Raw genomic sequence first — 26,987 nt, forward strand, 5'->3', positions numbered from 1 at the left:
TGTTTTTGGCTTCCCCTCCCCCTCTGTGTGTTCTGTGTGTGAATGTGGTGAGTGGGTGTTTTGCATTAAGAAAGAAATAACTTCCTTTTATTCAGTTATTCTTTCTTCTAGTACCATGGCTGATGAGCCTATTTTCAAAAGATGCACTGAGTGTGGCCATAAGTTATCCCCTGTGGATGGCCACACACTGCGTGTTATATGCTTTGGCGTGGCCCATTTCAGCACAGACTGCACTATATGTACCCCAGAGTTGGAAGAGATGCGCTCAGCTTCTAGGGCCTCTGTGCTCCGACCCACTAGGTCTGAGTCCATGGCCTCGTCGAGGTCCACCCGGTCTTTGTCTGAGGTCAATATGGATAAAATGATGAGGAGGTTCATCTGTACTCAGATCCAGATGGGGTCTTGTCAGCCCCCTCTCCCTCAGGAGGGGGGAGCTTGCTTCCTTTTTTCCAGACGATGTCTCCTTCTCCGATCCATCCATTGGGTTGGGAGTTTTCAGATCCGAAGATGGCTTTAGTCATGGGGTCGGTGCCGATGGTACCTGCTTCCTCACAGTCGACAGCTGCCTGGAGCGTCTCTGATCTGAGCCGCTCTTGGAGCCAGAGCTTGGGTGTCTGATCCGAGGGAGTGGAACTTTTTTTGGAGCTCCGTCCACTTCGGGCCTGGCTCCGATTCTGTTGGACCTGGGGATACTGGCCTCCTTATTGGTTTCTCAGGAGATTCGCTCTCCTTCGGCATTCAACGTGGTAGAAAGGGTTCTCTTTGTTGGAATGAGACCCCTGACTGACCCCCTCGGACTCCACCCGGACCCCCTCGGCTCTTTCTGCGGTCCCCATCATTTTACCAGAGGGACAGCCTGTGCTCCAGGAGGCCCAGACAGTTTCCCCTGAGGAACAAGTGGCTTGTGAGTTCCCCTGGAGAGCCGCCTCGCAAGCATATGTGCAAGAGGAGGCACTTGGACCCCCCCCCCCCCCGAGTCCCTCACTGAGGATACGGACTTGGGTGATGGAGAAGGTTCCCCTAGGTTACCTCCTGAGGATGACTCCTTTGGAGACATCATGGAAATCTTACGCCAACGGGGAGGTTGGTCTGCCCCCAAACCTTCTTCTGACGAGTCCATGTTCCTGGAGGCTTTCGGCATGGGCCCATCTACTTCCTGGGTGTCCCCTCCCATGGATCCTTTGGTACACCTGGTCACCTCAGAGGCATGGAAGGAACCGGACACCATGGAACCAATTCCAAATAGACCCAACAACATTTTGAATCCTCCCACAGACAGGCCAGCATGGAACAAAGGCTCCCCCATAGACACTTTGGTGGTAGCAGCAGTCATAAAGAAGGAACTTGCCTAGGAGAGTTCCTCGGTTTATCCTTCTCCCTGAGAGTCGTGGATGATGGACCACCTAGGGAAGCGGGTCTACACTTCAGCTACCCTTTCCATTAGGGCACTGAACTGCCTGGCCCATGTCACCAGACTCCAACGCAACCTAGTAAAGGAACTGGAGGAGTCTCCCTTTAAGTCCATGTCACAGGAGGACAGGGTCTCATTCTCCATGAGGATGGCCACTTTGAAAGCAGTCTCCAACACGTCCATGTGACTCCTTTCACATGCAAATGAAGGAGCGGCTAGGGCAGCTGGGTCCAGAGTGTCCATGAGGTGCAATGCCTGGCTCAGATTGTCATTTCTCGGAACCTTTCAAGGCGTCTTTTGCCAGTGCCCCTTATGACAGCTCTACTCTGTTTGGTAAGACCATCAAAGAGACATTAGTCCAGAGTGAGAAGGATGGGAAGGCACTGTCTGCCGTCGGGATCCACTTCTCGATCCCTCACAGGTCCTTTTCCCGGAACCAGAAGGGGCAAAAGAAGATGTGGTTCTGGAAGTCACAGTATTCCCGGAACACTCAGGGCTCTTCTTCCCCCAGAGGCAGAGGGAGACGGAATGAATGCCGGCTCGGAGGCAGAGGGTGGGTTCGAGGAATTTTGTGTCTTGAGAACCTTTCTTGAACAGACCTGGGCAGCAACCCTGAGGGGAGGCCCGACTGCTCTACTCTGGAGGCAGTCAGGGGACAATTGTCCTTGCACCTAGCAGTATGGGAGTCAATAACATCAGACCGCTGGGTGCTTCAGATCATATCCAGAAAATACTCTATTCCCTTTGTTGGGTTCCCCAAATCTCCCAAACACCTCCCAGACGTACCACCCATGCAAAGAGAGGTAGCAGCACAGGAAGTTTACAAGCTGCTAGAAACATGAGCCATCAAAACCGTCCCCCCAGATCAGTCTGGATTGGGCTTCTACTCCAGGTTCTTTTTTGTGCCAAAGAAAATGGGAGACTTGAAGCCTGTTCAGGACCTTTCTACCCTGAACCTGTCAGTTGCCAAAGAGAAGCTCTGGATAGTCGCACTACAGTCCATCATGCCATACCTACAAGAGAGCGACTGGATGTGCTCGTTAGACCTCCAGGACGCTTGCTATCACATAAAGATGCACAGAAGCTCCAGGAGGTTCCTCCGCTTCTGGCTAGAAGTCGATCATTACCAATTTTGAGCCCTACCGTTTGGTCTCACCACAGCCCCCAGGGTGTTCACCAAAGTGATGGCGGTGGTAACGGTTCACATGAGGCTTCAGGGGATTCAGGTCTGTCTATACCTGGACGATTGGCTCCTCACTGCTCCCACCAGGCGTCTACTCTCCCAAACCAGGGATTATTTCCTGACCCTTGCCCAGCATTTGGGGATCACAATCAATGCATCCAAATCACTCCTAGATCCTGTACAGTTTATAGACTACATTGGCTCCAGGATAAATACTTTACAGTGCAAAATCTTCCTGACCTTGGAGAGAGTGCAAAACCTGGGATGCATGTCTCCCTGATCTACCACTGTCATCTCCCAATGGCAGAATCGGTGTTGAGGGCCTTAGGTTAGATAGCGATGACCATAACTCTTCTCCCGTGTGCCCGGTTGCACATGAGAATTCTACAGTGGACTCTAGCAGTACAGTGGTCCCTGTTGGAACTGCCATTGGCATATCCAGTTCAACTCAGTCAAGTCTGTCGTTCGTCCCTCATATGGTGGATGTGTTCTCTGGACATTTTGGAGGAATGACCCTTTGTTCCAGCCCCGGCTCAAGCCACAGTGACCATGGACGCCTCCCAACTAGGGTGAGGGAGGGCATTGTTTGAGCAGGACAGTCCAAGGTCTATGGTCCCCTGTAGAGACCAGCTTGCACATAAATTTCCTAGAGATGAGGGCAGTTCTTCTAGGGGTTGCAGGCCCTTCATACCGTTCTTCCTCTGGGAAAGATTGCAATTCAGTCAGACAGCATGTCAGTGGTGTGGTATATCAACAAACAGGGAAGGACCAGATCTTACCCCCTTTGTTGCAAGGCCATGAGAGTGTGGGAATGGGCTATCTCCACTGGTCGTTTTCTCATCACAAAGCACATTCCAGGATGGTCCAGCATCCCAGCGGACTGGCTAAGCTGGACTATTATGATGCCTTACGAGTGGTTTAGGAATCTTTCAGTAGCAGAACAGAGGTTCTACGAGTGGGGTCATCCTTGCTGTGATCTCTTCACATCTCCTTCCAACGTGAAGTGCAGCGAGTTTTTTGCTATGAAACCCCTGCTGGGGGAGTCACCCAGAGATGCTCTAGTTCATGCTTGGCCTCCCAGTCTTCTGTATGCTTACCCTCCAGTACCTCTTATCCCGAGCTTTCTTCAGAAAGCTCGTTTGACTGGGGAGCAAAGTTATCCTAATTGTCCCAGTTTGGCCTCGCCAGGTATGGTTTCCCTTCTTTTGGTCTCACCTTCTGGCTCCACCTTGGATCCCATTCAGGATCTGATTTCACACCCTTCGGGGGTTCCTCATCTGAATCTGGGCAGTTTGAAGCTCACAGCTTGGCTGCTCCAGTTCCAGTGATTGCTGGTACTCCTGGACTATCCTCTTCAGTTAGATCTGTTTTGGTGGCTGTTTATAAGTCTTCTATCAGGAAGGTTTATCACAACAAGTGGAAACATTTTTCCTTTTGGTCCTCTCAAAGGAGTTTAGACCTCTTCACAGCTCTTATTTCCGCCATTCTTGATTTTCTAGCTGATATTTTTCAACACGGAGCTAGTTCTTCTGTCAAGGTTCAGTTGGCTGCCATTTCTCATTTTCATGTGGGCTTCTGCCTCTTTTTAGCTTCTTCCAGACTATGTAAAGCCTTTATTAAAGGTCCCTTCTTGTTACACCCCCCGGTCAAGGATCCTGTTCCCCCATGGGACCTTACTATGGTTCTTCAAGCTTTGGTCGCTCTGCCTTTTGTGCCTGCTGCAACAGTAAATCTGAAATATTTATTTTGGAAAACAGCCTTTCTGGTGGCTATTACCTCTGCCAAAAGGGTTTCAGAGCTCCAGGCCTTGTCCATCAAAGTTCCTTATATGATTTTTCACATAGCTAGAGTTTCCCTTTGGACCAATCCATCCTTTCTTCCTAAAGTGGCATCACCAGTCAATATCAATCAGACAATTAATTTGCCTGTGTTCTGTCCTAATTTTACTAGCAAGATGGAATGCAAACTCCATCTGCTGGATGTTCATAGACAATTATGATTCTATTTACACAGGACAAAAAAAATTTCCGTAAATCTGATCAATTGTTAGGTTCCCCAAAAAGGGTTTATAGGAGGATAGTGTCTCCAAGGTCACAATTGCTAGATGGATTTCTTCATGCATCCTATCCTGCAGGTCTATAAGGACAGAGGCATGTTTCCTTTGGGTCAGCTGAGAGCTCATTCCACTAGGCTATGTCTGCGGCTTTTTTGTGTAGAGTGTCTTTTTGATGATTGTTCTGCAGCTCCTTGGTCCTCATCTCATACATTTATTTCTCATTACAAATTGGATTTGACTTTCAGGAGGAGAGCATCCTTTGGTTCCACGGTGCTCTGGGATATCCTTCCATGAGGACCACCCAGGAGTTTAGTAGCTGGGGACTCTGTCCCATTGGTTGAAGACCAAATGAAGTAAACTACTTCGGATAAAGAAGTTATGTACTAACACCATAACATTCCATCTGAGTAGTTCTACTTCATTTGTCTTCAACCATCCCTCCCTCCTTCCCCCGGACCTTGGCATATGAACAGCCTGAGGGCTGCAGTTATAGGTCACAAGTATTTTTTCAGGTCGGGTTATCAGTATAAGGTTCAGCAAACTCGATTTGGGGGTTGGAACGTAGTGGAGGTGTATTATGGGTAAGGGGAGGAGCTTGGAACTTAGAGCAGATTCTAGTAAAGTTGCTGGCTCTGATCCGGTATCCCACAGGTTGAAGACAAATGAAGTAGAACTACTCAGATGGAACGTTATGGTGAGTACATAACTTCTTTTTCTTTATGTCCAGATCAAGTTTTGCTAGGACCATTCTCCGGGTGAACCTGGAGTCTTCTTTTTCCACCACCCAAATGTAGTTAGCGAAGGTAATCTACCAATGTAGCTGAAGCTACTTCAGCAGTGATCACTGTGGTGAATGGTAGTACAGTTATGTAAGTTTAACTTTACCATACCGGTAAATGTTTAAATGGTCACTGCTGCATCAGTTGCTCCCTCCCACATCCCCCTTATTTTAGTGTGCTTTATGCCAATGTGTGGACATTTATTTTTGTTCTAGCATTGTCTTTTCAGGGCTCAGCCTCCCTCTGTCTTCTGGCTGGAAAGGTATAAAGTGTTATTGTTTTGCACCTAAACTTTACTTTTAGTCAGCTCAGCTCAAACTGTCTGACAGTTTGGGAGTGTGGAAGGTGCTCTGAAGCTTTGGAAGCTGGATGATTGTTGCATCCTTTGTCAGGATATAACTTGTATAGCCAAGGCTATTGCAACAGTGACCATTTGAGTATCTACTGTTACAGTAAGTTCAACTTACATGACTGTACTGTATTGATTAAAAAGGATTACGTTATGGCAGCTAAGGATATGTGGGAAGAGACTAAAACGATAGTACAAAAACTGAGAAACTGGAAACTCTTGTTTGTGGATATTGATAGCAAGATACAAGCAGTGAAAATATTTAGTCCCTTTAGTTTTATATACAAGTCGGGCGTATTTTTATCAACCAGAGGAGAAGTTGTGGACAGTAATTACTATAGAGTTGAAGGAATTTATCTGGGAGGGGAAGAGGACAAGGGTCAAGCGAGGCAAGTTGGTCCTTCCAATAAAACAAGGTGGTGTAATATTACCTGACTTGAAGGGATATTTTAGAGCTACACAGTTACGGCTCGTATACATTACACAAGCAGAAAACTATAATTCAAAGTGGAGAGGAATGATGATGAAGCAGTGGGGAAATTCAAGAAATAAGGAGAGTGGGATTTTGGATGCAGATCCTTAAGGAGAAAAACAATAGCTATAGAGAATATTATATTCATAAAGTAGCAGAAAGTATCCTAAGAACTAAGCCAACATGGTAATGGAGAAAGGGGATTTTGACAATAGGGATGACTGCAGTTAGGGGAACAGAGAATAGGCAAGAGGGATCTGGAATTTACTGAAGAAAGCTGGCAAAGGAACCAAAGTATTGGGAAAAATAACTGGAGTCTAAAAGGTAATAAAGTTGGAAGTGTCCAAGAAGATAGGGATTGCAGGCTAGAAGACTGCCTTGACTGTCAGGGCTGATATTAGTCTATAGGCAAAGAGAAAGGGATAGGGGAATAGTGTTTTTAGTTGAATCTAGAAGAGAAGCTGCTGTTAAAAAAAAAAAAAAAAAAAAAAAAAGGGGTACTTAGAGCTTATAAAACATTGCATGATAACTATAGGAATTAGTCGGTGGAGGTTAGAAATGATTAAGAATAGAGACTGGATAAGCAGTTCACAAGGAAATAATGGGAAGACACATCTATGGCTCCCAGATATGCAGCTGAGTCTAGAAGATTTAGGATTTTTACTTGGAAGTGTTTGCATAGGTATTTTTATACCCCATGCATACTCCAAATTTTCCTCAAGTGGCTGCCAAATGTTAGAGGTGTCATGGGGGAAGATGGAGGTAATTGGCAACGTATGTTTTGGGTGTGTAATGAGCTTGCATATTTTAAAAATTCCCTACAGAGTACACTGTTAGAAATTCTGGGTTATTAAAATAGGTTTAACAAAAAGTATTTTTTGAGGTTGGATACAGGATCTGAATTGCTTAGGCATATTAAGGCCTCGTTAAGTTTAATTCTGATGGCTGCCAAAAAAACAATTAGAAAATGGAAAATCAAAGTCTAAACCAGCTGTATATGAAGCATCTAATATTTTAACAGAGGAAAAAAGATCTGAAAGTGGGCTCTTTAGAAAACAGTAAAAGCAAATTACATGGAAAAAAATGGAAATTGCGGGAAGAATACGTGCATAATAATGTTTTGGAAGAGGACTGAGATTTAAAGGAAGGCAGGAATTGAGCATGTTCTGTCATGTCCAATTGGTGGTAGTTATACAAAAATATATTTGATTTATAAAGTTACATGTTAATATGGTTTGTTTTGTTTTATATATAAATGTATGTTTGGCTAAGTGCTAATTCAGTACAAGTGCGAAAAGTGTAGATTTATATGGCACAGTGTCCTGTAGAAGCAGCTGTCGCAGCTGCTGAAGAGATATTTTACTCCTAGTGAGTAGGAGGAGGGATGTCACGAAACCAGTGTCTGTCCCACTGGTGTTTCACATACAACCATGTGCCTGTATGTATGGCTACACTGAGTTTTTCATTCTGTACTGTGGTTTCCTTCAACACTAGCAGGGCATTAGCCTTCTTCCCAAAAAGAGAAAGCAGTCAGACGGAGCTCCATCTTTTAACGTATCCAATCCTCTACGTCTGCAGTTTAGTGACCAGATCCATTCTTTAGCTTTGATTGCTGGTGTTAAATGCAGAAATCCACCTGTTGTAGGTTGGCTAGTTTTGTAACATAATTTTCTTTGGTTCTATGATTTAACTCTAAGGAGGATAACTTTTAATTTTAAGATGCAGTGTTGCTTTTCTTGCCCAAGAATAATTTTTCATAATCATAATACACTTGTGTTGGCTTGTAACATTCTGACACACAAATTATTATGTCTGAGCTGATAATTTTCCAACATTTTTTTTTTAACCAGCATGATGCTCAAATGGACTATTATGGCACAAGATTAGCTACTTGTTCCTCTGACAGAACGGTAAAGGTTTTTGATGTAAAAAATGGCGGGCAGATCCTGGTGGCTGATTTGCGAGGGTAAGTACAAGTACAGTGCAGCCTTTACTGTAGAAATACATCTGATGGTTAGTGATTTAAGCATGTTACTTGGTGCAAGTGATTCAGATTACTCACCAGAGTACCTGGTATAAAATATAGTTTGAGTGTGATATTGTAAGACTGTGCACGTCTCTCGTTATTGCAGACCGACTTGAAATGCGTATTAGCTTTGCTCTGTGAATGCATAAATCTGACACTTTGACTGTCTAAGCTTGCTGCAAAGAAATGCATCATGACCAGTTTGACAAAAGCCAGAAGTAAGTAAAGTAGACCCATATCTCAAAAGAGAAGGTGGTCACTGGCATTCTGTAGTCCTTTCTCCAGCTTTACTAGTGCATGTACTAAACAAGATAACCTGATGCAAGAACATCTGTGGCACAGGTCAGCTTGAGACATAAACTTCACTCTGACAACATTGCACCTGGCTTTATTATACCCCAGGTCCATTAGCGCTGTACATTTCCCTTTGTGATGAGGAATATATTAAAAGTGGGACATATATTGTACTGTATGTGAAAGAAATAAAGGAACAGAATTTTGTAGCTGTATCTATGTTAAAGCAGTAAGTAATGCACCAACATTTGGTTAAAATAGGATTTACCCTAGCTTGATTATCTGTAAGGAAGATGACACAATTTGGGGATAAATCCTACTTTTATTTAAAAATGCACCTCATTATCAACATAAAAATAAATTATGTTTGGTAACAAAGTGGTTCCCTGTTTCTAAGCCTGAGGTTCTGGTTTACTATTTTTTCTGTTCTTCATTATGGTGCTGTCATCTAGAAGTTAAACTGTATGTCTTTATAAAAGTAAACTTTGTTTAGAAGCATGTAAACCCCATCCAGTTTTGCTAGGATAATTGCCAGCTGTTTGGCTTCACTTAAAGAATCTTCAAAAGGACAGATATTTTGTGTATTAATAATCCTGTTTAAGTTGTTCTTAGTAAAACTAGTAAGGGTTTATGTGTATTTGATTAAGGTTTATTATTTTGACTGCAATACTGAAGTGCCTCCAAACTATTAATATTGTAAACAACTTGTCTTCGTGTGTCCTTTACTCCTACCCAAATGTGGCTAAATTCCTAAGCATGTTCTTTTTAGAGTAACATTTTCCCTCTGTCATTCTAACATATAATCAGCCAGTCATTCTTGTTCATATGCATCTTTCTTAATACTGAAATGCTTTCCATGTTTAGCGCTTTAGAATGGTGGTTAAATAACCAAATTTGTAGCAATAGCCAAGTATGCAGTATAGCTTGGAAACTTCATGGACCAATATTTTGGTAAAAGAATAGCTGGCCATGTCATTGGGGAAATACAGTTCTTTCTCTTTGTTTAGATCCCACTTGGCACCAAACAGAATGTCACCAGCATCGCTCCATCAGAATCAAGACTAAACCTGCCCCCTGGCTATCAAAAGAAACCAAACAAAAAATTACTCTCACGAATAAAGCCTGGAACAAATCTCGCTTAACTAAAAACACCACAGACTTCCAAACCTTTAAGCAACTAAGAAACGTGACCAAAAAACTAATAATGAACGATAAAAAAAACTTTTACCTGAAACCACAACATTCTCCCCAAAAAAACACAAAAAAATTCTGGGCAACCATTAATCAATTACTACAGCCATGTAAACCTGTCACACCCAACCCACAAGGCTCTGACATAAATAACCCCAAACAAACAGCAAACTCCTTTAATTCATTCTTTACAGAAACTATACAAACCTTAGCAAGTCAACTTCCCATCAAAAATGCAAACATGTCAACGAGCAAAACAAACCCACCCCCTACTTTTCACTTCCAACCAGTCTCAACTACTTATATTCTCTCCCTTCTAAAAAAACTGAAACCATGTACTCCCTCTGCCGACCTATTACCCGTAGAATACTTGCAATTAGCAGCCAAAGCAATAGCCTTGCCTATCTCTATTCTGATCAACAGAACCATCACTGAAGGATATGTCCCTAAACTCTGGAAAATCTCCCACATTATCTCACTCCATAAGGGGGGAAATTCTACTGAAATATCGAACTACCGCCCCATAGCCCTTCTTTCACCCTTATCTAAGATCATGGAAAGGTGTATACACAAGCAACTGCTTCACCACCTTCTCCAGAATAACCTACTCTCTAACACCCAGCACGGTTTCAGACCATCCCACAGTACAACCACTGCCCTCCTCTCCTTTACAGATACAATCAACAAAAATCGCAACAATAACACCCTCTCCTCAGCAATTTTCTTAGATCTATCCAAAGCCTTTGACATGGTCAACCACCAAATACTCATTCACATTCTTCATTCCACTTCACTTGATACCCAATCTCTTAACTGGTTTAAGTCCTACTTACAAAACAGACATCAAGCAGTACTCTGGAACTCCACTCTATCCTCCCAACTGCCTGTCAGCATTGGAGTCCCACAAGGGTCTATACTAGGCCCCCTGCTATTTTCCTTATTTATCAATGACCTACACCATGTGGCTCCCCAAGCCACATGCATACAATCATGAGCGATTCAACACTTGTCTGCTCCGCCACAACTGTATCACACCTTCACTCCCTCACACAACACATATTTAACTCTGTAGAAGACTGGTTTTCCCAACACTGTCTACTACTCAACCCAAAGAAAACAAAGCTGCTACTTTTTACACCATCTAGCAAATCTCCCCTCTTTGATTTCACCATAACATCAGCAAATGGCACACCTATATCTCAAGAGTCAACTACCAAACTACTAGGCATTACCATAGACAACAACCTTAACTTCAATGCCCATATTAACAACACACTAAAAAGCATTAACAAAAAAATAGGCTCTCTACAGAATCAAACCTTTCCTAACTCCAGAATCTAGAACAACCATAGCCCTCACCCACCTTATCTCACCCCTTCTCTTTGCCTCCCCAATTTTTACTAAATTATCCACAACAAACCTGTCAAAACTAGAAAACTCCTACCACAACATAGCCAGATTTGCCACCGGAAACCCTTACAGAACCCACCACTGTAATAATCTAAAACAACTAGGCTGGCTTGAATACCAACAGCAACTAAAAACTAACCAGCTTACCATAGCCCATCAAATTCTTTATCAACCTGATAAAACCCCTATACTATCAAGCCTGATTCACCGTTACCACAACCTAAAGTCCCTTAGATCCGCACACAAACTTCTTATAGACACGGTCAAATCAAACAACAAGGCCGGAGACTCTCTTTTCTCTAACACTGTTGGAAAACATTGGAACCTGCTTCCATCTGAACTCTCAACTATTCCCTCTAAATCTCTCTTTAAAAAGAAACTCAAGCTTTACCTCAAAACACAATGGCTGTGCCCCTGTACCAACCCTGACTAACATTATTTTTATGCTCATCTGACCTACTCACCCCAATATTTAATTCACTTTCTTTTCAGTTATTTCCATTTCCCTCTCTATGAAATGTCTAAGAGATACTTCCTGCTATCTTGTTCTACTATGACTTCTTTACTCCCTTACTTTTTATACCACTTAATTATTATTATTTTTTATATTAGAATCTTAGTTCTTACAGTTTTTGAACTTAGCATCAGTATAATTTCTAAGTGGAGCTTATCTCCATTACTTCTTTCTTTTTTATACCACTTGTTTATTACTTTTTATATTAGATTTTATTTCTTAACTGTTTTTATACTTAGCATCAGTAAAGTTTATAAGTGGAGCTTATCTCCCCGGGCTTCTACTGAAAATGGACATGTATCCAGCTAGACCAGCCCGGTCAACAAATGTAAAATAAAAATAAAATAAAATAAATAAAATAAAAATAAAATCTGACTGATGTCTCATCCCATACTGCAGAACTTCTCCATGATACTGCAGTAGGATGCTGGCAGTTTTCAGTTATAACCTTACTTCACCCCCCCCCCCCCCTTATGGAGCAGAACCCACGTTCTGACTTTTTTTCATATTTACAGGTAGAAGTGCTACCTTGGGATGTATTGAACCCGTGTGTGCATATGCATAGTTTGTATCAATCTGTATATGTCCACTTTTTCCCCTTTACATCAAGCGTGAATAAAATCTCTGCTGCTTCTACAATGATTCTTAGCACAGATTGTTTCCCTAAGAAAAATATATTAAAAAGTGCTTACTAAAACAGAGCAAATCTGCTCATTTTTTACATTTGCTGGCAAGGCAAACCTTGATTTTTGCAGCCCCTTTGTAGTATATTATTTACTGTGGTGTGACAAGAAAATTATTCTTAGCATTTACATAGTGATATTTATTACCCCTCCCCCCAAAAAAGTTGAACCTTGTATGAGACTTGACTGTCTAGGACTGTCCCAGGTGGAATGATTTATTTATTTAACATTTGCTTACTGGGAAGGTCAGACTTGGAACAAAGCCAAATTTCAGCAGAGGCCCGGGGAGAAATGCTCCAAATGCATGTCTTTGTAACGTGGGAGGAAACTGGAGTACCTGGAGAAAACCCACACAAATGCAGGGAGGACATGCAGACTCTGCACAGAAGGCACTCCAGCCAAGAATCGAACTGGAGAATCTCTTGCTGTGAGGCGACAATGCTACCGTTGCACTACTGTGCCATCGTAATGTGTCTAAAGTGTCATTTTCTTTTGTTTCTTTTGGTAATCGTGTGAAACTCAATAGCTCTAGTTAATGCCTTTTCTTGCGGACAGCCCTGGAGTTATTTCTGGTAAACATTAAACTCTGGTTCGTCATGTGTATCAAGCTCAGCTGCACCTTATCTACTGTAACTTCTGGCTAAAGTTTGAACTCTTTCCCTGAATGTCAGATGTTCTGGCATAAAATTTAATTTGTTGGAAGTAATGTTTGTTTGACCTTGTATTAGATGTTACAGAACTTGTTAATTGACTTTACACTAGTCAGTTTTGAAGGACATAACCATTTATTGTTAATAAATACCCCTACAACACTCACCTTCCTTAAATGTCAGAAGTTTGTATGTATTTTTTTTTTGTGTACTCTAAATTGGTGAGCCATAAACTTGGTGTCAAAGCAAAAAATTAGATTGGTAACAGAGATGACCAAGTGATATAGTAGGTTGTGGCTTGGGGGAAGTTGGCAGTGGTTTTGCAGTGGAAGACGGGAAGAAGATCCAGGATAGGATAAATACTGGGTATTTACCGACCAATTTTCAGTAGAGAATAAGCTAGCAACTAACTGTTGTGATTTATTTTATCCAGGCATGAAGGTCCCGTGTGGCAAGTTGCTTGGGCACACCCGATGTACGGAAACATCCTGGCATCATGCTCATATGACAGAAAAGTTATTCTGTGGAAAGAAGAGAATGGAAATTGGGATAAGATGTATGAATACACCGGTCATGACTCCTCAGGTAATCCTGTGTCATCTGTCCTTTCACTTTTCTTACAAGGAACGGAAGTGGCATTTGATTTACAAGTATGAATATGACCTTTGTGAAGCCGTGTGTTTTTTTACTGGAATGGTCAATAATGTCTTGGAAATAGTTGGTCAAGGTGCTCATAAGTACACTGTGGATTGCATTTTCAAAAAACAGCAAACATTGATTCAACTGTCACTCGGCAGCACTTGGAATAAGACAGCAAAGCTTTTGAGTAAGAACAACTCTTTGTCAATGCTAAAACGGAATACAAGTTCTGCAGTGTATACATTTATACGAATAGCCAGCATACTCTAATAAATCAATTATCCAATCAAAACATAGCAGTACAAAAACATAACATAATGCCCAGTAAGAAATACAGAAAGTAAAAGATATATAAAAAATATATAAGAAAGATGTATTATAAAATTCTGTCTTAAATTTCAAAACAGGTGTAATACTAGTTTTAATATTTAATCCAGGTGGTGTGTCTGCCCTAAAATAATTGATCCGTCTGTATTCTGCCATTTCAGTTTTAATATTTATATCACCACCCCCTGGATTGTCATATACTTTAAATTTAAAACTGTGATCTTTACCCTTGGTCTTAATATGTTTAAATAATGCATTACTGTCCTACCTCTCAGCTCAGATAAATGCGACTGTATTCTTTCTTTTAATTTCTGATTGGTCTTCCCAATATAAAAATGTTCACGTTTTACACAGTTTGCTAAATAAACTATATTTTCAGTAGAGCATGTAGCAAATGTAAAATTAAAAGTATGTTTAGTTATAGGGTGTACAAAAGTAGTCTCAACATTAATACTACTAAAATGGAACAATTATAGCATGGCGCAATTCCTTTAGTGTTGATGTTGCATATGTACGAACTTCATCTGTCCTCAAAAATGTGATTTCAGATTTCTTTCATTACTAAAGGTAAAAGAAGGCTTAACACCTATTATTTCCTTAATATCATGGTTAGATTGCAATATTGTCCAGTTCTTGTAGCTCACATTCTTGATCATTGTACTGTGCCTTCTATATTTCATATTTCATATCTGACTGAATTGTTAGTACATTTATTACGTATAGGTACATTACTTCTGTCAAAAAATAAAGGTTTAGCAAATATGTCTCGCTCAGCAAGAATACTTTCTTGAGTTTTATCGATCAACAATTGATCATAGCCCCTTGCTTGAAAATCACTGGACGTATTTGAAAGTTCAGATAGAAAATATTCATTATTAGTATTGAGCCTACTTGCCGTAATAAACTGACTCTTAGTAACACTTTTATTTTTTTATATATATATATATCTATATATATATATATATATATATATATATATATAGTTTCACTTCAGAATCTCGAATGACTGAAAACTCAAATTTCATATGGTCGAGACCATATGATCGAGTTTTCAGAAACTCAAAAGTCTGAACTGACATAAAAAAATATCCAAAGACATTGTTTCTGCAGGGGGGCAAGCCCCCCTGTACCCTCTGTACTTAAATATACAATCTCCGTGATCGCACTATGCAGAGGAAACAGGAAAAGTCACATTATGCATTTCTGCATACACAGCGGAACGGGAGATTTCCCTTTTTCCCCACTGTAGAGCAATCTCGGAGTTGATACATTTAAGTAGGGGGTGCATGGGGGCTTGCCCCCTGTAGAAATGATATCTTTGGATATTTTTTTTTAATGTCAGTACAGACTTTTGAGTTTCTGAAAACTCGATTATATGGTCTCGACCATATGTAATTCGAGTTTTCAGTAATTCGAGATTCTGAAGTGAAACCTTATATACATACATATATATATATATATATATATATATATATATATATATAAAATGTGTGCATGTTATTAATTAAATATATATATATATATATATATATATATATATATATATATATATATATATATATATATATATATATAAATATATATATATACATACACACCTAGGGTGCATGCTGTCATTATGTAAAAACCAAGTAGTTTGAACATGTTTCCTGTGTGTGATGGTATTAATCTTACCCTCATTAAATAGCAGTTACATCCAGAAAACGAATTTCTTTGCAAGCATATTTCACATCGAAAATGAGAAAATCAGTTGTAGTGTTAGTTACTCATGGACTTTGCATTACAAAAATGACAACTTATGGTAATGCTAATCATGTTAAGAGCTGAATCTTAAATTAAGCGCTGATTATATGCGCCTAATGAATTAATATTTTTATATATAGAGACTGAACTATCTGTTGATATAAAGACAAGCATCACTCTGAGATTTAAAAAAACAATTGGCATTTTTATTAGTAAAAATTGCACTTGTAATGTATTTGCAAAGGGGAGAAACAGACCTTAAAGGGGTCTAGTTAGCATTTAAGGGGGTACTACAGATTCTCAACCCCCTTAACTTTTTTTTAACAAAATTGAAATGGCTGCCTTATTAACTATTTGTTCACCTACAGATACCCCAATTTGACAAATTTAATTTAATGTTCTTACTGGTTATAGATTATGGTTGTTCTCAGAAATTTTACAGTTTTCATAGTTTTCCAATTAGAATAAGTTTTCTCATGTTTGTTTTGGAACAGCTTAAGAAAGGTCCATGGTGTAGAAAAATATAGGACATTTTAAATTGAAGGTCCATGATTCTCTGAACAGTCTGTATCAAAATTAAACATATGCTGACAGCAGTATACCTTATGTTTTGTCTCGTGATAGCAGCATTAAATCCCTAATCACGTAAAGAATGGATGTCACAATTTTAAATACATGGTAATGTTTCACGTGATTCCTATAGTAAGATTCATTACAAGCTTGCTTATATGAGATAAATTGTTTTAAGATTTATAAACATTTGAGATCACACACACTGGAATGTGGCATAACTGGGAAGGACCTTAAAGATATCAACTACCCCCCTATACTATACAGAAGTACAGAGCTCTCTATTCGTCCCTAACCAGACAATCAGTATAACTTCACTTTATCTGTGCAGGCATGTCCAAAGGGCAGTTTCAGGTGTACTCTCCAGTACAGCTGGTGAATCTGGGCATCTTGAGGCAATGTTACAATTGCCTCATGTACTCAGACAACCCTCTCCTCCTTCCAACAAACACAGATGTATGCGAGAGATGCAACTTTACAGCCAGACTGGAGGCAACGTTCTCTCAACCCAAGACTGCAACAGTCGGTCATGAGGAGAAGGAAAACACTTGCTCCACATTACCAGTCTCACATAGACCAATCATTTCTGCACCACTCAATAACACACACAAAAAAAAAAAAAAAAAAACATACTTGGAGGCCTCTAAGTAGAAATCTGCCAAAACAGCAGAGACCTCCAAAGCAGACATCCAAACAACCTCCACGCCCCAACAACAAGAACATATCACATACTTCACAAAGTCAGTGTGCCACGCAGCCATAGCCCTTAAGGCTAAACAACACACCCAATACACTAGTAATAGGTGACTCTATTGTCAGGCACACTGACGTCCCACTCACTAGACTGAACAAGGTGAAGGTCACGGTAAGCTGCCTGTCTGGTGCCAGGATCCGCCACATAACACATGCACTTGGGTCACTCCACAGTAGGTATAAATATGACTGTCATTGTCCATGTTGGTGTGAACGACCTGAGGCGTACCTCCCTGGACTACATGAAAAGAGACATAGAGGAGCTCTCAGATCATGTAGCCCAGGCCGGTATGACCTTGACCCTGAGTAGCATCTTGCCCTCACCAAGAATGATGCCACAGTATAAAGATAAAATGATCAATTTTAACAATTGGCTAAGCTTTTGCTGTCATTCAAAGGGGATCCAGTGTTTGTCAGCCTGAGATGACATGCTCGACAAGCCTCGCTGCTTCGCCAGAGACGGCTTGCACCTATCGCCCTTGGGCTTTCGAATATTGGGCAAGGCTCTTGCCGCCCCCTTAGTGCCTTTTTTAGGCAAGGTTCAGAAGACAAACCCACCTCCATAAACAACACAAGCAACCAAAAACTGAGGGTAATGCTACTCAGTGCCAGAAGTCTAAACCTCAAAATGCACACACTCGAGGTGCTCCTCAGTAATGGAATCAATATATGTGCAGTAACAGAAACCTGGTTCAAGGCTCCAGAGAGCACCCCAACAGTACCAGGCTACAACTCTTACCATACCTTTCGGCCCCAAAACCCGGACCGAAATACAAAAGGTGGGGGTGTATCCATTTTCATCAAGGATTCCCACACCTCCAGGCTAGTAGCACAGCACGAGGCCTCAGAGACCATTCATGTGCAACTAACAGTGGGCAAAACTGCTTTTCAGTTTGTAGCCTGCTATAGATCACCCACCTTGTCTCAGGACTCCCACTCAGCATTCCTGAGAACACTGGAAAATATGAAGATCCTACCCAACACCATGATATTGAGTGATTTCAACTACCCTAACATAGACTGTGAAAATTACTCGAGTACAAACTCCTTTGCCCAACTTTTCCTAGAGTTTATAAACTCAAACGCCCTGGAACAACCGATTACCACTCCCACGAGAGGTGACAACATATTGGACTTGATCATCACCAACATGGGAAATCAATGTTCCACACCAGAGGTAAACCCGTCGCTGGTAAGATCAGACCATAAGGTAATCACACTAGGCATCCACATCCCAACCCCACCCCCAGTCAAGGAAACCAAAACTTTTCAAAAGCAAACTTCACACTTCTCAGGACCGAGGTGGAAAGTTTCAAAGCCCCATTGCTAGAGGAAAATGCAGCCCAAACCACAGAATCCTTTTCAAAAACTTTCTATGTGCATCGACAGGAATGCATGGATCGAGCCATCCCAAGCAAAACAAAGTCTCGCTCCTCCAAAATGAGGAAACCAGTCTGGTGGACCCCGGCCATAAATAAGCTCTACAACAGAAGGAGGAAACTATTACAGGATAGAGCAAAATCCCAAAAAGGGAAGGCATCCCTAATCAGTACCAGCAAGAAGCTACGATCCCTCATAAAATCATCCAAAGCCAACTTCGAAAGAAAAATTGACAAAGACACTAAAGATGATCACAAAGCCTTCTTTAGCTGTCAAGAACATAAGTGGAAACTCCCAGATATGCTCTGAGCTAGTGCAAAATGACAAAAAATACACTGAACCAACTCACATTGCCAACAACCTGGCTGACAGGTTCAGTTCAAACTTTACCCCCCCCCCCACCCCCAAAAGGGCCTGTGTCCATTCCAGAAGATTGTAGAGCCCCAGACATCACAGACACACAGGTGAAAACAGCCCTCTCCAAAGCAATAAAAAACAGCATCAGTGGGACTGGATGGCATCCCAGGCTGCGTCTTACATGAGCTTCAAAATGAACTAACCCCTCACCTTAACTCACTGTTGAAACACAGCCTCACCACAGGCTATGTACCCAAAGAATGGCATACAGCAACAGTTATCCCGCTCACAAAGATGGTGCCACAATGGACCCCGGGAACTATCGCCCTATAAGTCTGACTAGCTTGGTCTGCAAAGCCATGGAGCGCCTCATCATGGAACTCATTAACAGAGACATTGAGAACCTCCAGACACTGGACCCTACCCAATTCGGCTTTGTTAAAGGCAGATCCTGCCTCGTAAATCTGGTTGGCTTCTTTGAAACTGTTACCAAGGCCATAGACGAAGGAAAGGTAGTCCACACAGCCTACCTGGACCTCGCAAAGGCCTTCCAACACCATTCCCCACTCATGCATTATAGATAAGCTCACCAGCTTGATCATTAACCCCTATGTCACGAGATGGGTTGCAAACTGGCTCATGGATAGAACTCACATAGTCAGAGTTGTGGGTGCTATGTCCGACTCCAAACCGGTCACAAGTGGAGTCCCACAGGGCTCAGTCCTGGGACCCCTCCTGTTCAGTATATACTTCTCTGAGGTACAGGCAAGTACGGGAGGACTGTGGCTGACCAAGTTTGCAGATGACTGCAAACTGGGGGCCATAATCGACTCCCCGGCTGACACTGGCATCCTCTAGAAAGGTCTCACGGAGACGAATACCTGGTGTCAGAATCATGGCTTTAAGATAAATGCCAAAAAGTGCATAATCATCCCCTTTGGTAAAAACAAAGTGCCCAGAAACTACCACATAGGAGGTAGTCCACTAAGTTCGGAAGATGTAATCAGTGACTTAGGGACCCAAGTAGATAGAAACCTCTCCTTTGACAATCACATTGCCAAAGTGTTTAGAAAATCCTTCTATGTAGCCCACCTAATCACAAAAGGGTTTGCATCTAGATCAAAAGAGGTTATTGTGCCCCTCTACTCATCAGGCACATAATAGAGTACAATGCCCCATTTGGGATGTACCTTACTCGACACCTGCAACAGCTGGAAATACCCCAGAAGTACCTCACCAAGAGGATCATGGGCCTCAAACAGATGCCCTATGCAGCCCAGCTAAAGAAACTCCAGCTCTACTCGGCTGCTTACCGCCTTCTCAGAGGAGACCTCTGCCTTGCGTATAAAGCCATGTCTGACCCTGAATTAATGGACATGCTCCACCTAAAGAAAATCAAATCTCTTAGAGCCACACGCTCTAGGGATGTAAACCTCAGCATAACAATTAATAATAGGACATGCTGGAGGGACAGATTCCTGTCCCAAAGACTTCCCTCGCTCTGGAATAGAATCCCAGTCTGTTAGGCAAAGCCCCTCACTGACTCTCTTCAAGAGAAGTCTTGACGAGTGGGTGGGAAATCGTAAATTTATACCTGGGATTACATCAGTGGCCCTGCTGGACAGAGGCCCAGGAAACTAATCTAAAAGGGAGGCGGAGCAGATAGCCTAGTACCTACCTACGAACAACAGGAAAACGATTATCTTTTCTTCTTGCAAATTATTACTATGATTTTGCAGTGCTTGCATAGTTAAATATGACTTTACTTTTGGGACTTTTGTCCTTTATTTCCATGTTATCATTTATTAGAAGCATTACATAGGCTTTATCTCTGCAAGGCAAATGCAGATCTTAGCCAGCATTTTCTGCAGATTGCTTTGCAGATAAAAGCAATATTGTTGATTTGTTCTACTGAAATTGCTTATAAAGGTATTTGTTACAGATATGAGTGACTGAGTAGAAATACTTAGTACTGCAAAGTGTTTTTTTTATTTTCTTTTTGACGGATTTCTTTTTTGTTAAAGTTATCCAAAGTACATCAGAAATGAATAACAATCCAACTGGTCCACCAGATAGAAATAATGCAAAGAAAATGTATGCTAATTAACTGGATAAAATGCATAAATTAAGCAAAGTATGGAAGGAAATTTTTAAATTTAAAGCAATAATATCCTCAACAACATTTACTGGCTATAACACAAAAATCCATGCCTAAAACTGCACTGTAATAACTGCGGAGAAATCCATTGAATTAAGCAAGGGATCTGAGGTCCCCAGAAGCCATAGAGCTCCAGATGTTCTATGCTACATTATTGAGCCCTTTTCCAACCATTTAATCTACTGAAGGCTCAAGCAAAATTCATGAATAAGGGAACAAATTCTGTCTTTTAAATAAATTGTCTTTTAAATATGTTTTTTCTTTAGAACAGTGATACATTTCTGCTTCCTTTTTCAATTCTTCCTGATACACATACACCAGTCCATTTAGCTTTGTTTCAAGTCACTGCCGATACTGCCTTATATTTCAATTTTGGCTCTTTTTTCAGCTTTGGACTTTAATACCCTTGCTGGTATAAGATTGCAGCTTTTCTTATATTGACACATTCACAGTGAATGTCTGTTTTAGTGAACATATGTCTTAATCTTAAGTTTTAGTTTCAGTTACTTTAAGAGTTTGATGAATTTGTTTTTGTCACCATAGTGTGTTTCGTTTTACTTTGAAGACACACTCTAGGTTAAAGTGCAGCTTCAACTAGACAGGTGGCTTCCTTTTAGTTCCTATTGTGTATGCTAAGGGAGATTTGTTTGTTTTGTTTTCTTAGCTCTTATCAGAGAGCGAGAGAGAGAGATATCTACACATTTATGTTTTTGTACATGTTTTATTGTCACATTATGTTTTGCATTATACATTATTAAAGGGGAGAACTCACTATTTCCATCTCTTTCTGCAGACAGATGCATGAGCATTCCAACCTTGATATGATCCTTTATTCAACAGTAACATTCAGTGAGTGCTTTCACCCAAAAGGCTTCATCAGATCTGTCATCAGGCCAGGTTTTGGACAAAACTAAGCAATTCAGAAATTTAGATAAACTGTATTTTGTAAAGGTAAAACGATAGGATTTCCTGTATCAAAAAACTCTTCAGATAGGTTTATTTTCCTGTATCTTTTTCTTGTACTTTTTGTGGGAAATCTTTCCAAGGCTGGGTCACTGCTCATTCTTCTAGGGCTTTTGCTACTTTTGGTGTCTTTTTTTAAAGGTCTAGACTCAAGAACTATGTTAAAAGCAGCCACATGGCTTTCTGCTCACATCTTTACTAAACATTATAAGCTAGATGCCCTTCTAGGCCAGAACTGGTTTTGCCAGATCTGTTCTTCAAGATATTCTGAACTCCCTTTCTGCACCTCAGTCCTCCTCCCAGTCAGTATAAAAGTTTTGAGAATTTTCCCACTCGTAAGCAGTACTGCAAAATTGATCAAATAAAGGGAGAAATATATTTGTGTAAGAACTTACCATAACACTATTGCAGTATATGCACCCTCCCTCCTCCTACTTCTTCCTTGACCTTTCTACCTTGCTGTCTTGATTCCTGTCTCAACAATATATTGTTTAAGGTTCATTGAGTTTGTGCACCTACCTTGCAAACCTACCTTATGATAGTAACTTAAATTGAATTAAGTTGCAAAACTGCAACCTACTTCATTGATGTTCATTGTGTTTCACTGTTACAGTCATTACACTTGTTTTATCCTGCTGGCAGGCTACCCGCAGTCAGCCTGATTTCCAAAGTCCTGGTCTGGCGTCGGTTGCTGTCGCTTCTTCCCTGACGTCAGTGCGCCAGGGGTATATAAGATGCAGCCGATGCCATTTTCTTCAGTCTTTCTTGCCGCATGGTGCCCGAAGCAAAAGCAGTTCGCAAGTGCCGGTCAGCCGACTCCTGAGATTTTCGAATTCAAATTTCAGATCCGAAGTCTTCTTTAAAAAGCTAAGTAGCCCATTGGGGAAACTTTTTTCCTGCTCCAGACCGATGTCAGAAAAAGTTAACAATTGTATTTCTTGTGGGAAGCAAATACCTCATAAGGATTTTCACTCTTACTGTATTCCTTGCCTAGGCCCTGACCACGACGTTGCTTGTTTTCGGTTTTGTGCTAGATTTAACCAACGCACTATTAAGCGTTGGTACGATTTTGTCTTTCATTACTTTGGCCACAGATTCAATTATACAATGCTGGCAGAACAGCCGACGACCGGAGTCTATAAAAAACACAAGGATAAAGTCAAGGACAGGCATCCGAAGTCCAAAACTGACGATGAAGCTTCCTCTAAGCTAGTTGTCTGTTTGCCGGTTCTCAGTGAGGCACTTTTGCAGCCCCTGACACCTGCTACCTTAGAGCCACAGGCCGCTTCCGACTCCCACGTGGAGCCGACTGGGCCTCTGGAAACTCAAGGTATTGGATCCTCGGAAACTATTCCCTCAGATGGGTCCGGAGCCGCTGTGCAGGCATCGGCTTCTGAGGGTGTTTTCAGACCGACAGTTATATGTAAAGCCATCTTCAGCTTCAAAGCCAAAGACTAAAGCAGCTCTAAAGACAAAGAAACAAGTACAGCATTCTCCGGGACGGACTTCCATGCCTAAAAAACAGATGCTCAAAATGGCTGAAGACCTTATTACTTTGATCAGGGGTTCCCATCCCCCTCCTGATAAGAGGCCTAGGTAAGCGACAGAATATGAATCTTCAGATCAGGTTTCCATTTTCTCTGATTCCTCCTCTGATCAGGAATACTCTCTTCCTCCCTATGAGGATTCTGATGCTGAAGAATCTATTCCTTTAGCTTCTCCTCCTGAGGATTACTCTTTTGGGGAAACCCTGCATACTATGAGGGAGCACTTCCATTGGGAGAGCCAGATTATTCAGAATCCAAGAAAAGGCTCTTTCTTTTACTTCCTCAGCACAGGCCCCTTGCTATTCCTCCTGTCCTGGACATTGTAGATTATGTTTTTTCAGAGTCCGGCCTGTCTCCAGACTCTATACCCCCTGCACCCGTTAAGCCAGACAGGTACTACAGGGTTCCAGACTCTCATAAATTTCTATATAAAAACCCTGCTGCTGACCCAGAAACTATATGTCATGGTCGCAAAGGGGTCAAGGCTTCCACTGCAAAAAACCCTGTTCCCTCTGCTAGGGATTCTAGAGCACTGGACAGATGGGAGAAAAAAGTTTACATTTCTGCTACCTTGGCTGTAAGGGCTTTAAATTGTCAGTTTCAAATGCTTAAATATCAGCAATATTTAATGTCACTGTTAAAACAGAAAATGTTGACAAATACTGAATGTGCTGAAAACAAGGAAATGCAGGATTTATTGCATGCAGCTGAACAGGTGGGAAAACATACTCTGCAATGTGGTTTTGATTCTTTGGAGGCCTCTTGTAGGGCCGCTGTAACGGGTTCTATGATTAGGAGGCATGCTTGGTTAAAGGAACAGAATCTGCCTGATCATGTTAAAGCAAAATTATTAGATGCTCCATTACAGCATGATACTTTGGTGTTAAGGCAGAAGAGGTGATGGAGACAATGGAGAATAAAGCGAAATCTATGCAGACAGTTAAGGATTTCTTACAGGTACAGCCACCCAGATTTAGCAGGAACTGGCCTTCAAAAAATTGGTCCTTTCCAGTGTCAGGCCACAAAGAGGCAGATACAGGCGCCCTAGAGGCAGATCCCAGCCCCCAAGGATCATACAGGCCTAAACAATGAGGTGCTTCTACCTCCAAAAGCTGAGAAGAAAAATCTCAGCCTTCTAGGAAACAGTCCCAATGACTTTCCTCTACCAGTACCAAGAACTTATCTTTTGGACGCTCCCTTAGGGGGGAAAACTGGCACATGATCACCCAGGACAAATGGGGCTAGAATATAGTGTCTCATGGTTACAGGTTCCACTTTCAGACCCTGCCAAAGGCAAAAGGCATAAAACACACCTTTATCAAACGCAAAGCTTTCAGGTACAAGACCCTTTCTCAATGATAGCTCTATCATTGAGAAAGGGTCTTGTACCTGAAAGCTTTGTGTTTGATAAAGGTGTGTTTTTTACCTCAACTTTTTCGTTGTGCTTTGTACTTTTGACAAAGGCAAAAGGCATGCCAGACCTGCCACACAATCAATGGGCAGAGGCACAAAAGCAAGTTTCATCCCTCATGGACATGAGGGCCAATCAGCGAGTACCACTACAGGAGCAGGGACAAGGATTTTACTCGCGTCTTTTCTTGGTACCCAGAAAGGACAAAGCCTGGAGCCCAATACTGGACCTGTCCATTCTAAATACTTTTCTGGACATTCCAAAGTTCAAAATGTTGGCTGTGCAGCAGCTTCTGCCCATGCTGGGCAAGAAGGCTTGGCTTGTAACCTTAGACTTAAGAGGCATACCTGCACATCCCAGTCAGACAGTCTTGCAGAAGATACCTCAGATTCATAGCTGGCTCAATGCACTACCAATTCTCTGCACTGCCCTTTGGCTCATCTACTGCGCCCAGGGTCTTCACAAAATGCCTGGCACCCGTAATTGCTTTTTGCAGACAAAAGAGGAATTCAGATATATCCCTACTTGGACGACTGCCTTATTTAAGCAGAGAACAAGGACATTCTACTAAAGCATCTGCCGTTTGTAAAAAGATTGCTAATTTGCCTAGGGTGCACAGTAAACGAAAATAAATCAAAACTAGTACCCTCTCAAGAGATAATATTCCGGGGTGCAAGCTTAAATGCAACTGCCCAGATGGCCTATCTCACACCAGACAAACAAAGGCAACTGACTTCTTACTTCAAAATGTTGACAACAAAAACCCAGTTATCTGCAAGGAAAATTCTGCAGGCTTTGGGATTCATGGCATCCTGCATTCTGTTAATTCCATATGCAAGACTGCATATGAGGAAACTTCAATGGTTTCTAAAAAGTGTTTGGATTCAACATTGCCATAACCTGGAAAAAATAATTACCCTCATTCCCTGCCTGCAACAGGAGTTTTGATGGTGGGCACAGGCCTGTCACAACAACAAGGGACAGCCTTTCACTTTACCCACTGCCAGGCAGACACTAACAACAGATGCATCAGATTATGCCTGGGGGGGGGCACATGGCAGGAAAATGTATTCAGGGCACATGGCCCTCAAGCCAAAGGCATCTTCATATCAATCTAAAAGAAATGCTGGCTGTCCAGAATGCCCTGACAGCTTTCAAGGATCTACTTCATCCAGGACAACTGCTGATAAAGACGGACAATACTACTGTCATGTGGTACATAAGCAAGCAGGGAGGCACACATTTCTACCCCCTCTGCAGACAAGCCATGATTTTGTGGAACATAGCATTGACTTATCAAGTACATCTGCAAGCACAATTCCTGCCGGGAAAGACAAACACTCTGGCAGATGAACTAAGCAGAAACCTCATGGATCCTCACGAGTGGAAACTAGATCCACAAATCTTTTGCATAATAACAAGGAAATGGGGATGCCCAGACATAGATCTATTTGCCTCCCCTCACAACTGCCAACTACAGAGATTTTGTACAAGGACTTATTACAAGCTAGCATGGAAAGTGGATGCTCTATCATTCAGCTGGAAAAACCTTACAGTATATGCCTTTCCTCCACTGCCTCTCCTCCCCAAGGTACTCCTCAAGGTTAGACAAGAGAAGCCAAAAATGGTCCTGGCCACGCCAGCACTGGTACCCAATCCTAAAGAGCTTGTTTCAAAGCCCAGCCTGGACATTGCCTCAAATACCTCATTTACTGACCCAACAAAGCAATCCGATACTGCACAGCCAACTCAGAACCCTAAATCTGGCTGCATGGCAGATAATGTAACCATTCAGGACGCACCTCTCTCCAAAGCAGTTATGGATGTTATTCTGGAGGCCAGGAGGCCCAGCACCAGAAAATCATATGCAGAAAAATGGAAGAGATTTTGTGCTTGGAACCAGGCGCAAGGAATTGACATGCTTGTACCAAATATTCCTCAGATTTTACAATACCTAACTGAGATGTTGGACAAAGGCCTATCCTTTTCTTCGATTAAGATCCATGCCTCTGCCATTTCAGCTCATTAAAATACGGACCCATCTATTTTTTCACATCCATTACTAAGGCAGTACCTCAGAGGGGCCAAAAACATAAGACCCCCAAGAAGAGCACCAATACC

At 41.7% G+C, this 26,987-nt stretch overlaps 1 protein-coding gene across 1 annotated transcript in view; it reads left to right on the forward strand.

Annotated features, from left to right (window-relative positions):
- Window positions 1–26,987, forward strand: part of SEC13 (SEC13 homolog, nuclear pore and COPII coat complex component) — a gene marked incomplete in the record, with an annotated part of 687,168 nt that overhangs the window by 249,079 nt on the left and 411,102 nt on the right. The window contains 2 exon segments of the mRNA XM_044078635.1: window positions 8,101–8,216; window positions 13,452–13,603. Of these exon segments, the coding sequence (XP_043934570.1) occupies window positions 8,101–8,216; window positions 13,452–13,603 (268 nt within the window).

Source organism: Protopterus annectens, chromosome 7.part1 (genome assembly GCF_019279795.1).
Source record: "Protopterus annectens isolate FY-2018-M chromosome 7.part1, PAN1.0, whole genome shotgun sequence".
NCBI lineage: Eukaryota > Metazoa > Chordata > Ceratodontiformes > Protopteridae > Protopterus > Protopterus annectens.